Consider the following 15017-nt stretch of genomic DNA (forward strand, 5'->3'; position numbering starts at 1 on the left):
TCTTTCTTGCTTTCACAAATATTGTTCACAGCAAGCACATCAGTGAACCATAATTTAATGATGAGAAGCATACAGCTTTGCTATGAGGGACCTCCCCCTTCTCCCCAGTCTTCCAGATGCCCACTCCACACTTACTGTGAAACAGGACAGGGTTTAAGTTTAACAGCTGCTTCCTTTAGTCTGATCAGCTTATGAAAGCTTCACTGAACAAAAGCAGGGAGCAACCTCAATCTCCTAGAATGAGAGGAGTAGCCATTATCTCAACAGTGATCCGGATAGCAAAGCCGCTCTCATTTACTCCAAAATAAATCACATCTCAGGTCTTAACTATATCACCATTATGGACTATTTTAAGACTTTACGAACAGTGAATCTTCCCAAGTCAATTAACATGACAAGAAAATACCTCTTCCTGCTGATAAAGCTTCTTCTCCTACAGCAGGCTAAAGAAGCAGCACTTAAATTCCACTGGTAACCACTTAACAGTTAGGGAACCCAAAACAGTAAAGAACTGAGCATAACTTCTACTGCTGACAAGTTTTCGGACTGAGGAAAGCAACGTGCCAACAGCTGATCTACTTGTGAAAGGGAGAGCTCAGGGAGACACATTTCCAAACAGCAATAGCCACACCTTTCTCCATTTGGAGGACTGTCTTTGTAGAGCCTGCAGACAAATTCTACACCAGCTACTCCAACTCTTTTCCATCACAGACCTCACTTGGAGACTAAAAGTTACATGCACCTGTAAGTACAGGTATTCTCCAACACCAAATTCTGCCATAAAGATCATGCTACTCAGTCCTGCACCTAAAAACTACAGCTTCTAGTTTGGGTTCCACTGCTCTGCATATACGTCCCCAGCATTTCTGTAACAACTGCTGCTTCACTGTCCCATCCCATCAGCTGCTCCTCCATTACTGAGCCCAGAGAAAACTGCCAATACACATCACATCTTGTTTCTGTGAATGCCTGTCATAATCACAGCTTTCCACAGTATGTCTTAAAAACTGCCCATGAAGAGTTTGTAAATGTCATGTGCACTGAATTATGAAAGTCCAGGAAAGGAATCACAAAAGCTTGTCATTAAACCCCAACCCCAAAATTCCTATAGATTTCCACAAGCACCCTAAAATACAGAAGAATATTAGTATTTAATGCTTTGGAATACGCAATGAATGCTGTGCGGTTCGGAGAACCTCTTTGAAGTTCAAAGCTGTGATTGCTGAGATCAACAAAGAACGTATAGTAAGCAAAGGTAAGCATCATGGAGAAAGTGAATTTCAGGCCAGCATGGTTAATTTGATCTGCAGTGTTCTTATTACAAATCTTCAAGGTACAATATGCAAAAATTTCTATGGCTGAGGCAGTGAGTTATAGAAAACAGATCTATAAAAGACAAACTAATTTAACACATGTTTCTCCTGATATAAAGCCAAGCAAGATTCCTCACTCTAGACTATGAATAAATCAATTTTAGATGTATAAATAAAGTCAGAGAAAGAGGTATCTTTAAAATATATTAATATTCCTTCCTCTCCAATTCAAGCAACAGACGTGGCAGGCTTTTACATGTGTTTATAAATAGCTGCAGACAGTAGAATAAAAATAATCCTTCAGTAGCTCCCTATTAAGGTATGCTTTTCATCAATCATAATGAAAAAAACTAAGTTCCTTCCCTTCTATTATTTTTCAACTGAATGAGGAAAAATAATACAAATAACTAAATATATATACTAAACTTAAAAAAATACAAAAACTAAAATAGACTACATTTCCATATAACACTCAACTCCCCCTCAAACATGTCACCATACATTATTAACCTGGATACAAAATAAAACTACATTATTTGTGGAAAATGAAAGACAGTATAAGGGTAAAAAAGTTACTGCTACCACTACTTTACAAAAAGGCTTGGTGAGTGTCACCATCAATTGCCGTTGCAGCCCAGTAAGAATCTCAGAGTTGTCTGATGAGGCGCTTTTTCTGGGCCAGAGTATACCAAAACAAGATAACTCTCAGTCCAGTTCAAGATCTCAGCTTACTAGTAACCAAAACAATGGCTTCTTTGCCTATAAATTCTTTTTACAAACACACAAGTCTTGGGCAGTATGATGGAAGAATCATAGCTCGATCAGTGAATGAAAGAAATATGTTGCCAAATCACTTCTTATCTCTTTTCTCAATTTCCTCATCCTGTGGCCAAGCCTTCATGATGCTAAATCCACACTTGTCTCTTAGCATGCAATAAATGGAAGACAGCAAGTTTCTCATATCCACACTAATAAAAGGAATAGGCAACATGCCGTGAAATCTGCTTCCCTTCATTTTTTTAAAGTCTATCCCTAAACTTCAAAATGTTATTAGCAGAAATATCCTATAGGAATAGCCAACGGAATTCAATCCTAAACCATCTAACATACTACTTGCCACAAACAAATAACAGGCTCCTCATTTCTAAAGCAAAGACCTGGAAAAATCTGATAATTTCTTTCATATTTTTATCTAAAGGTTCATTCATATTCAGAATAAAGGCATGACACTTTGCAAAGAACACTTAACACTCCTTACAAAGACTTAACCCTTCCTGTAAGCTGCTAACATTGTTCTTTTCAGTTCTGCAATTTAGTTATTTGAAACATCAAGTGACTGATCAATGGAAAATATTTTGCCACAAAAATAGCTTATTTTTTCTCTAATTGCTCACAATGAACCTACAATTTTGAAGTAAATCCATACCCTAAAATAGAAAATTTGAAGATATTGATTGCTCCTTTAACTCTAATAAAAGAATAATTTTCCTGTCTAAAAGACAGACACCATCTCCACAGTGAGACACTGAATCTTTATGATCTATAATCACTTCACTGCTAAAACTATTCATACAAAATTTAAGTTTAAAAGCACATTCCCAAGAGCAGATGGATTTAGAAATACAATATTAAATAAACATTTTCAAATGGCTCTACTTACTATATATCTTCCTATGACCAAGAAAACAAGTATTTAGCACATGCATAGTTTTTTAACAGTAAAGTGAAATACCCCTGAAGTTAAAAACAGCTTGAAAAAAGCTAACAAAAAAACCATGAAAGTTTTATGAATAAAACCATACTTTTAATGGAGAAAAGACCCAGAAGGCTGGGTAATATCTGTAGCGAAAGATATTTTCTTCTGCATCAAGCTTACAGATTTGCAAGTTGAAAAAAGAAGTCTCACGAAAAATGAGGTTTATGTTTTTCACCTGCAGACTAGATTATTTCAGTTTAGTGTATCCAAATCTGAACGTGAAAACTGCAGCAAGATTCCAGTTTGGACTGAACATGTCTACATTCTCCATGTTAAACTGCCATAAACATTCAGCACTATTTCCAGGCTGACTTCCTCTCAATTCAGGGATTTATTTTTTATCTGATATTAATTGCAAACAACACTAGAGAACAATTTAATGTATGTATCCACCCAAATCATATCATCAACACAAGGGTGTAGTGTGTAGGAGCAAATACAGTACAAATACAAATGAGACTAGACTAATCAAGTGAGATTCTGGATTGTAACACAAGAAATTCCATTTTGATACAACTGTCACTGCTAACAAAAATCACACTTATCAGACATTCTTCTGCATACCCCAGAGCTATTGTGAAACACTTTAGTACCTATACAAACTTCAAGAGTCCACCTTCCACCATGTATTGTGAATCTACATTTCATCAAGCACACTAGAGATCACTGTTTAACTAGAAGAGTTATGGGAATCAGCTTAATTTTTTTAAGCAAAACTTGCCTTACATTGATGCTTCTGGAAAGCCTGTTACAAGAATTATTCTAAAACAAAATAGTGGCAGAAAAATATGGCACGAGCTCTTCTTTCCCAAATGTGAATCCAACATTTGGTTAGAAGAATAGCAGGTTATTAAAACAAGCTGCGTTGAGAAGTTCTGAAAAGCATGCACACGACTGGTAGTTCCTACCAAAGCTTCTATTTGCCTAACAAATTGTTCCCCAAGTCCCTCTAGAGCAGTAATTCCAGCTAGGTCATAGCATATCTGAATATACAATTTGATCAGTTTTGATAGCCCTTGAACTGATATAGCTTGACCTTTAGACTCTTTGCCAAAAGCCACTAACAACCTTATGAACTTTCTTAAGTATTTAGTCTTGTCAGGATATTAGCTGACAACCCTTTTAACATCCAACATATGCAATGAGCTTTCCCAAGATGATGTTAATACATAAGGAAAACATATGTAGATGGAAATTCAAAAGCACTTTTGTCAAAATTTTAGAGGAGCCATAGCAACATTTTTTTCCTGACAAAAAGATACATAAAAAGGCTCTCCTACCTAAGCACATTGTTCTGGGTTTACCTGACTGATGTTATTGTTAATAATATGTTAATAATATGTTCCTTGTTATCTTGTTAAAATTGTTTATATTGATGAAAATTATGATAATTAATATTTTGCCAATGGCAAGAGAAAAATGGAAGGGAAGACTGTCAGACATACAGAGGATCCTTAAGTTCCCAAGACATACTGAGTTCTCAAAGATTCAGGAATGCTTACTCCAAGATTACTTATCTTCTAGATGCACAAGTTTCCATAAGGAGAACTGTTGTTCTGTTATGTATGTTAACCTGTTATGTTTACCCTCTTAATTTACTGCTTCTGCAAAAACAGAAAAGAAACTTCATTTAATACAGACTTATGGTAAAGCAGATTTTGTTGCAGGTATTTATACTTTGTCCCTGATAAAATACACAGTGAGTATTTTCTCCTTCCTTTCTTTACCATCCTGTGATATTCTGAAATAAGTATATGCTACCTATTGCCACTGCTTCAATATAGATAGAAAACATTTTAACACAGAAGTGTAACAGTAAGTTCTGATCATTATTCCTAAAAGGATCAGTGATTACCATTTTTATAGATCACTGAGTATCTTCTAGAAAGGTACAACATATGGAAAAAAAAAAACCAACCCACCAGAAGACAATCTCCCTATTCTCCTCAGTATACAGCTTTTGAAACCCAATGCGAGCCTGCTCCAGCACAGAAACTGTGCATTGCCATTGGCTAAGCTCAGAGGAACATAAAAACCAAAATCTCCATACTTAGAATACTATATGATAAGAAAATCACAATACTAAAATCATGTGTACACAAACATGCTTGTTTGCAATATACAGTTTGAGCGGTGTCCTATGATTAATGAAACTACTATTAGCCAAATAAAAAATCCTAAATAATATGATGACATGCAAAGTGATAGAAACAGAAGCGCACAAATATCAAGTGTCAGAGCAAGATCAGCCTGACAATCCCTTGGCTTTTGTACTGCTGGCACAGGTGAACCTTAGCTTGCCTTCTACCTTAAAACTCCCATAACTACTAAATTAAGTGACACCACGTGTTGCAAACCATGGTAGTGAACTAAGGAGACTGAATGAAGAAGTTCAGGACTACAACGTAAAGGACTGCAGACTTGCTCAGCCTGAATTCTACCTAAATGCCTTACATTTCCTATTAGCAGTGTGCCTCTGAAGATCAAAAACCAGGGAATAGAGACACTGCACAAAGAGATTAGGTAGACTGAACACCTGGATGAATCTGCAGCATTCCTCAGCAGATCTCTAGAAAAGACCATACACAGAAAAAACCTGCACCTACTTCTATTACAAACAGGCAGTATTTTAAAATGGAAAAGTTTTCTTTTGAAGCTTTTTAGCTCCAGTAAGTATAAGCTTGGAAAATGGAAAATTAAGACTTTGTAAAGCTCTGAACAATTCTGTGTTTGACTTTTCACCCAGCTGCAAATTTAAGGCAACCTGCACAACCATGTTGTGGGCTTTTTTGTTTTGGTTTGGGTTTTTTTCTTGTTGTTTTGTTTTATAACCTTGCAAAAATATCACAATTAATGATGGTCACTTGTTTGTCTTAGATCTTCGTTTACAATTTAAAGGTCCCAGTTAAATAAAAATGCACTTTACAATTTCGATGACTCAGGCTCTCCAGAATATCCTCTACTGTTGCACAGAATGCAAAATCCTACACCCTCAGCAGGGCTAATTAGGGGCTGCAAAACAAGTGTTGATTCAGGGGTGCTTATGTTACTGTTGCAATGATGCCTGTTGAGGCAAAACCAAGTTATAGACATGTACAAAGCTGAGCAAGGAAAAGGAAACCAAAGCAGGAGAAAAGGAAAAAAAACCAAATTACATAGTGATGAATGGGAACTATAAACTTTTCTGTTTTGCTAAAGCTACTGACAATTCATTAACACTCCTTCAGAAGGGGTGAGGGGGGTGGTTGGGGGTGGCGGGCTTTGGGTGTTTTTTGTTTGGTTGGTTTTAATACAAACATCTCCATTTGTTTTACCTGCTCTAATATAAAACAGAGTTTTTCATTAGGTATAAATCATTTCTGTAGGAAGAGAAAATTTTTCATTCTTTTGTTTTGCAAATTGGCTTTCAAATTATCGTTGAGTTTTACACGTACTATTAAGAAGAAAATTGAATAAAATCTAAATCACTACCGAAAAGCTTTTAGAACTTTTAGATTAATAACATCATGTCATTAAAATTTTTATTAAGATTACAAGTAAATGTGGTTGGGGTTTTTTTTTGCATCCTATTTATATCTGAAGAATGTCAAAACAGAAAGCTAATAAATGCTTATACTTGCATTCTGTTACAGGTACAATCAGCAGTATTTTCATTCAAGCTCTGGCACTTCAGTGAAATGTATCGGAGGAAAAAAAAAACAAACAGACAAGCTGCTTACTGTAACAAACAATTAAAAATAACATCTAACAGTTTATTTGTAAACCATGCCCTAGTTATACAAAACACTGGAAGAATGACTAATGAGTTTTACATTTGAGGCCTGTACAAGATCTTAGGAGTACTTAAATGATGGTTACCTTAAGGACACGCTATACTCAGGATAAAAGATGCTTTTATACTGAACCCAAGTCCCAGTTTCCTCTTCTGTATTCTGGTCTTCTATTGAAAAGAGATTGAACGATGCAAACCTTCTTACAGACACTTGTTGGAGATGCACATCTTTCAAGTGCTTTTTCTTCAGAACCTTTGAAATGAAGAACAAATTAAACATGAAGAATAAAACTTTCAAGAAAAGAACAAGCACAGGCTTATTTAAGTGAAGAGGCAAGTCTGGAATCAACTGTAATAGCTATGCTATTAGCTAATAGCTATGAATAACTAGTCCAAGCATGTCAAGCCTGAGAAAAATAACAATGGTATTGATGGTAGGGGTCAAGAGAATAGGTTATGAATTTATTCTGTCTCAGTATATATATCTCAATAACTGCAAAACTGTTATGTTCAGAAGGACACAAAGTTGCTTTTTTAACTCCCACTCCAGCAAAGCCATGCCAGAATTAGAGAGGCAGACTGGCTTCTTCCCTATTGTCCCATCACCCTTATTAAATTTTCTGTGCCACTCACTGTCCCTACAGATTAATAAAATCCAAGTGATATGTGTTTGCCAGGTGGACTATTTCCTAGCTTAGAAGTCTACTGCTGCACACTTGCAGAACTGCTGACAGACTTGCTACCTATCCCAGGCCCCAGACTTCCAGATGCCAAAACTGCATATTCCTCTACCAGGGCGCCCTGTAAGGGGACTGATGCATTAGCCAACCTTCACATGATCCCCAAAATACAGTGACAGCACCAAGTTCAGCGCTAAGAGACAGAAGAATTCAAGGCAGTAGCAGAAGCAGAATGTGGCTATTTGCATTTTGTGTAATAGCTAAATGATTAAGACACTTGTCCAGGAACGTGAAAACATGGGCTCTCTGTCCTGCATAGTCCGCTGCACTTTGGGGGAGGCGGGTATCAACTCCTCCATACAGGAAAACCTGTCACTCAGCCTGTTTGAGCTGTATCATTACACAGAAGACAACAGGCATCCCACAGCCAGACAAAAAGGCTTATTCTTTAGGTCAGTGGTGTGGAAGGAGAGATGTCCCGGGTTTAACTTCTTTCTCCTAACATTGGATCGAATACATAAATAATTGCCATTGCGTTTTTAAAAACAAAGGTGCATAAGCAGTCCACAGTGATGAAAAGAAAAAAAGCTCTATCACTATAAATAGAGCTACAAGGAACAGCTCTGTTGAGTAGGAGAGCACCACAACTTAGGTTTTTGCCAACCAGAACTAAATCTGAAGTCCAATGAGAAGTAGCTCTCCAGAATTATAAAAACGGAAACAGAAGCTTTGCATATGGGATGCATACAACAAAATAACAGGTCGGTGATTATTTTTGCCGCACCCAACCTTTGTCGACCATGCTTTACCTGGAAACACACTCACATTCAACAGCCTTACAATTTGGTGCCATGACCTATTATTTTGCAGGATAGCTGGAAAGACTACATATGTGAGCAGAGCAATTGTATTTGCTATGCTGTTAGTTTCTAACAGCAGGTCTGAAGCATCTGACTTACTGCTTTTGGATGTATTTTTATCGGTAGGTCTCTGCCTACGAAAGACACACGCATTTTCATCAAGTATTAAAAATGGTTGTGTGCTGCCCACACTATTTCATCTACTTTTGTAACACACGGGGAAAAACACACACAAAGGAAATCACAAAAACATCAAACCAGGAGAACCAAATTTAAAAACTAGCAGAATTAAGATCTTCATGTAATAGTGGCATGCCTGGAAACAAAACAAAGTGACAACTAAAACAAACTGCCAAGACCTAATTTTCCAAAATGCTTTTCATTTTGGGGCTTTTTTTCAAGCAAAGGCAAGCCATTACTAACAAGAAAAAAACCCAATAGTGACAACACTTTTCTGTTTTCAGTTTTTTGTTCTACAGAGACATCTAGCCACCCTGTAGAATGCATTCTCTGGGTTAGCATTTGAGTACTCACAAGAACATTTCTCCCACAGCCTCAAACTTAAAGTGGGAGGTCTAAGCACAAAGAAATAACACATTACATTATTTATATTGAAGTCTGTATTTTTACATAAGGATCAAAATATTCTTTTTCCTCAAGTCAGTTCCTAAAAGCATCACTATTGTGTTACAAGCTACAAAGATATGCTGCTGCTGTAGGGTAATCTACTGACAAAACCAAAATGTGACAAACCTTACTGGGGTGGGTTGACCCTGGCTGGATACCAGGTGCCCACCAAAGCTGCTCTATCACTCCCCTCCTCAGCTGGACAGGGGAGAGAAAATACAACGAAAGGCTCGTGGGTCAAGATAAGGACGGGGAGATCACTCAGCAGTTGCTCACAGGCAAAACAGACTTGACTTGGGGAAAATTAATTTAATTTATTAACAATCAAATCAGAATACGGTAATGAGAAATAACCCTTTTTCCCAGGCTCAATTTCACTCATGATTTTCTCTACCTCCCCTCCCTCCAGCAGCACAAGGGGACAGGGAATGGGGGCTGTGGTCAGTTCATTACACTGGTTTCTGCTGCTCCTTCCTCTTCAGGGCAAGGACTCCTCACACTCTTCCCCTGCTCCAGCGTAGGGTCCCTCCCACGGGAGACAGTCCTCCATGAGCTTCTCCAACGTGAGTCCTTGCCATGGGCTGCAGTTCTTCATGAACTGCTCCAGCCTGGGTCCCTTGCACAGGGTCCCATCCTTCAGGAACGGGCTGCTCCAGAGTGGGTCCCCCACAGGGTCACAAGTCCTGCCAGCAAACCTGCTGCAGTGTGGGCTCCTCTCTCCACAGGCCCACTGATCCTGCCAGGAGCTTGCGCTGGCATGGGGTCCTCCCCAGGCTGCAGGTGGGTATCTGCTCCACTGTAGAGGTCCATGGGCTGCAGGGGCACAGCCGGCCTCACCACATGGGCTTTCCTCATGGGCTGCAGGGGAATCTCTGCTCTGGCACCTCGAGCACCTCCTGCCCCTCCTTCTTCACTGACCTTGGCGTCTGCAGGGCTGTTTCTCTCACATATTCTCACTCCTCTCTCTGGCTGCAATTGTCCATTTCCTCCCCCCCCCCTCCCCCCCCGCTTCTTAACTATGTTATCCCAGAGGTGCTACCACCATTGCTGATAGGCTCGGCCTTGGCCAGCAGTGGGTCCATCTTGGAGCATCGGGGGAGCTTCTAGCAGATTCTCACAGAAGCCACCCCTGTAGCCCCCCTCCTACCAAAACACCTATCTAAACTCATAATGATGTTTTAAAGAGGTTGAAAGATAGTCTTCTCTATTTTCATGATGCCCTTCCAATGAAGGTTAAGCTCCCTAACTTCCTGCTCACTGCCAATACAAATAAACACGTCCAAGGAACCCATAAAGCCAGTAGCCAATATCAAAGCAAGCTAAAGGCTTTTCAGGAGAATAGACACAATGCTTTTAAGTGATGGCAGAGTAGAACTTTGGTGGGGAGGAATCCATGGACACGACTGTTTGTTAGCTGGGGCTAATGGCTTCTTTTATCTCCTCCCTCAGTAACTTTCAGCTAAGTTGCTCTGCATATTTTTATTTTTAAAAATTGCAGAAGCCTTGTTTTAGTCTCTTCAAGATATTCTTTCAGTATTGAAAGACCCTGTCTTCTGCATAAGATCTTTATAGGTATACACAAGTGTTGAGCTTGTACATAGGTCATACATATAAATATTACCTAAGTAACAATATTTTAGATTTTGTAATGAAAGAGTCTCTTGCAACGATTAGGTTCCTTAAAAGAAAAACAACAAAAATACCCAATGCGAGCCCCCACTTCTACCCTTTGGTCTTCCCCTCTGTCAAACTTGCATTTTCTTTCCTCTCTAACTTCACCTAGCAATACAGAAGTCTAAGGCAATTTTTTTTTCATTAACACTTTCAACATAAAAGAAGAAAAGCCAGAAAGCATCACCAGACTGTCTCATGTTTTAGAAAGATTCTAGTAAAATAAGATCTAAGTTACAGGCCCCTTGGTATCTAAACACAATATTAAGACCATATTTAAGGATCCCTATAAAATCTAGAGATGTTTGACCACTTAAAAAAAAAACAAACCACAAACAAAACAAAACATATGGAGAAAGACAGTCACCTGAAATTCCCTGTATTTCTTCCATCCCATTGTGTATGGTGTAGTTGCACTAAAAGCCAAATTCAGTAACAGCTGACATTCTACAAACCTCTGCTCAGTTCTATGGCAGACTGGAACACGCTATTTTGTGCATGCAGAAAGTTTCTACATAATCAGCTACAGCATAATCTATAACTACATCATCTCTAAATACCATCAGGAGGACTGTGCAATGTTTATTTTTACAAATAGTTTTATTCAACTGTCGACAATTTACAAACTCAAGACTAATGAAAACATGGGAAAAGATCTTGAGCACAGGCACTCTTCACAGAGAGAGGAGCAGGAAGACAAGAAAATTTGTTTTAGAAGTTATTCTGTTGGGAATAAAGAAGAAAAAAAAGAGGGGGGGGACACAATTCCCTGTCTTCACTTTAGCTTTCATTTTTCAATTCTGGAAGCTAAAGCACTTTAGCAGGTGAGCAAGACTTCTGTGAGAAGAGCAAGAGGAAGGTAACAGACCGGATAAATACATAAAGCTTACAGATTTCAGGGAAGATTTTCATTAAACTTTCTATAAGTAGCAAGTGTACGTATAGGGAGTTTAGTTTATGCCTGTTCCTCTAACTTATCTGCTAAAGACTACAGACTGAATAATTGTGCCATCAATTGCACAGACTGGTAGAGCTCAAAACACAGCCTTAGAGAATTTAGTCCAATCATTTATAAATTCACACTGCACATAGAACTTACTTTAGGGTTTTGTGTTTTTTAAAGCAAGAAGTATTTTCCCTGATTCTGACAAGCTAAGTTTAAAAATATTGCCAATGTCAAATTCAGTACATACATAAAACATTTTATTGATAAAGAACACATCGGTAATTATACAAACCCCTGGTTCTTTATGCTAGCTTCATAGGATACCTGATAAAAGGGCTTTTTTGTTAATTAAATCAGCAAGCACGCACTCAAGCATCCTTACCATTGCAAATCAATCTGTGTACGCATTGAGTGAAAGCAAATTCAATATATAAACACACCACAGAACTGATTTCACGTAAGGCGTTATTATAAGCAGTATGAAAAGCATTTTTAAAAGCACTGTAAGAAGCACTTTGACAGTGCTCCTTTAAAGATGGATACAAAGGAAGGTTGATACCTTCTTTCAATCCATAGATAGATCTGAGCATCACTGTAGTAAAAAGTGCAGACCTGATTTTACTTCAGATGTGCTAGTAAGATTAAATTGATCCTTGCTCATTGCACCATATAAAAATCAACAGAAAAGCTTAAGAATATGGAAAAACCCAGGGAATCTGCAGAGGAAAAGGTCACAGATACATGTAGTGAGGAAGAAATGGAAGCCTTCTCCCCAAATACCCACACGCATCCCCCCCACCCCCATTCAATTGGTATGAAAAGTTCTTTATGATTTTAAGAGACAGGGGTCTGCCACAGGCAGTGTGTTGAAAAAGAAATAACAGCTAGTATAGCCGCAGAGCACAGCTTACATAGTCTGCTAAGACAGAAACCTACAAAGACAACCCTGATATTCCTACCAATAACTTTAACATTTCCTGCTTTAGAGTATAACAAAACAGAAGTTGGTCCTTTTGAACAGGACTGGGGAATTTACAAACCAAAAACACACACAAAGAAAAGGTCAATATTAACCTCCCCACACCTCCCACTCTGTTACCCGACTGCAGCCAGCTGCCCCTTCCAACCCAGCTGCCGCCATCGGCCCCACTGCCACCACTCTGCCTTCTCACAGGACTAAACATTTAATTTAGGGCTGTAACCATCACACTCAGTAACGATAACAACTAACGAAACTGATTCGAGTTTTTAAGCCTTTACACATACGCTCATCTGTAGAGGAATCCTTTCCAACCCTGCACCGCTCTTAAAGGGTCCCAAAAAAGAACGGAAGGCCAGCGCTGACGAAGTGCTGGTCACCCCGACCACAGATGTAACCTCTTGCTGCTTCTTCCTCCTCACCCTCCTCCAGACATGGCCCCACCGCTCACCAGACCTGCAGCTGCAGGTAAAGTATGGTTTTCACTGCCAGGGGAGCGGGGTCTTGCCCCAGCTCCCCAGGAGAGGCAGGCTGATGGCGGGGGCAAGGGGAGCAGGTGGCAAAGGGCAGGATTTGGGTAACAGCCATGATCACCACCTCTAGAAACATCGGCAGAAGGTGTCAAACCACAGCCTTAAAATCCCAAACTAGTGTCCTCAGGCTGTGGGGTGCCGGCCCGCCTCCCGTTAACGCTGCTTTTAAGACCATAGACTGCTTTTGGGATCTGTTGAAGGCAGACTTTAAAAAGACATGTGAGAGTGTGTGTGTGTGTATATATATATATATGTATTTATTATTACTACTTTTTCCAGGAAGAAGACTGCAAGCCACTTTGCAAGCCCCAGCGTACTATTCCTTACAAACCTCCTGTCAGGGGTGCGGGCACCTCTCCGCCACTCGGCTTTCCGCACGCCTCCAGCGCCGGCGGAACTCCACACCGGCACCGGCACCCCCGCCCGGGACAGAGCCCGGCCCCTCAGGCGCTGCCAGCTAACGGCCACACGGACCCGCCAGCGCCCGAGGCCACGGTAGCCCTGCGCGGAGGGACAGGCGGGGACACGAACCGTCCCGGCCGCCGCGCCCTGGCAGAGGAACGCCGTTCAGCAGGCGCGCTCCCCTCAGGCTGCGCTGCCGGCCCGCCCCGCCATCCCGGCGGCCCCTCCCGCCCGCGAGCTCCCCCTACCTGGCCGAGCAGCCGCCAGCGGGCTCTCGCTAGTCCCGCTCCGCTCGCCTCGCACCTGCCCGCGGCGGAGCGGCGCGGAGAGCCGGCAGTCTCGGCCATGCGGTGGCGGAGAGCGCCTGCAGCTGAAGCGGCAGGAGCGCGCAGAACCCTCTCCGCGGGCGGGGAGCGCGCCCCTGGCCGACCGGGACTTGCCGCCGAGGCTCCAGCGGCTGCCAGACCGGCCGAACTAGGACTTGAGAGTGAGGAAGTGGGCGGCCATCTTGGCTAAGGGCAGCGCTGAAGAGACAGGCTGCCAGCCAGGAACACGATGCTGCCGTGCTCCTCCGGGCTCTTAAGGCGCACCCGGAGGGGCGGGAGCGCGCCTTAAAACGGGTCGCCTCTGGCCTCCGCGCCGCAGGGCAAAGCTATGTGTGAAAGGGGAGTGATTGAAGGAAGCCGTGCCAGGGACCGTGCCGGCCCGCCGCGGCTCCGCGATGACATCAGCCGTACTCGTCTATCGCGGCTGGCTAAAGTGCTCTGCCGCCATCTTTGCTACGGGCAGCCCTGCGAGGGAGCCGGGATCTGCTCGCGCTCGCCTGCCATCTTATCCCGGGCAGCCCCGCCGGAGGGGGAGCGGGCCCAGCCCCGACTGCGACGGCGAGTTCTTGCGGGGGCCGCGGGCGCTGCCGCGGCGGTGGGGAGCAAGGCTGGTGGGGAGCAGGGCTGGTGGGGAGCGGGGCCGGGCCGGCTTCTTTGGCCTCGCCCGATCGGAACGGGAGAACGGGACCGCGGGCGGTGAAACACGTGGGGCCTTTCCGCCCTCAGAGCTGCAAACCTGTCAGCTTTCCTGCGGCGGGGAGGGTTCAGCTCTTGCTGTCAAGTTACCCTCTTGGGATTATGAGATTTTATTATCATAGGGTACTTAGAAAGGGGGAAAAAAGACTTCCTAAAACCTTACCGGTTTTTGGTTCTTCAACATTTAAACGTGCACAGTTGCACCTTCCTTTCTCTTGATTGATAGTTTCACTAGAGATAAACTGTCAAACTGCCATGAACCACCTCTTGGAGCAACGTAGTAAGTTAATATGCAAGCTAAGCTGCGTGTACCAGCTGTTAAGAAACAGCTTAAGTTTTACTGGGGTTTTTTCTCATCTCATTTACTGAATGGATCAGTCTCATTTTTTTGAAAGAAAGGAAGTTTTACCTCCACTTTATGTTATGTACATTCCACATACACAGTGTAACTGATCA

At 41.6% G+C, this 15017-nt stretch overlaps 1 protein-coding gene across 1 annotated transcript in view; it reads right to left on the reverse strand.

The window, feature by feature from the left end:
- Positions 1-13886, reverse strand: part of CAMKMT (calmodulin-lysine N-methyltransferase) — a gene marked incomplete at both ends in the record, with an annotated part of 225253 nt that extends 211367 nt beyond the window's left edge. The window contains 2 exons of the mRNA XM_081998128.1: positions 6928-7094; positions 13788-13886. Coding sequence (XP_081854254.1) covers positions 6928-7094; positions 13788-13886 — 266 coding nt within the window. The remainder of the gene's footprint in view (positions 1-6927; positions 7095-13787) is intronic.
- Between the last annotated feature and the right edge of the window lie 1131 nt (positions 13887-15017).

The sequence above is a fragment of the Phaethon aethereus genome (genome assembly GCF_964289735.1).
Source record: "Phaethon aethereus genome assembly, chromosome: 3".
Taxonomy (NCBI): domain Eukaryota; kingdom Metazoa; phylum Chordata; class Aves; order Phaethontiformes; family Phaethontidae; genus Phaethon; species Phaethon aethereus.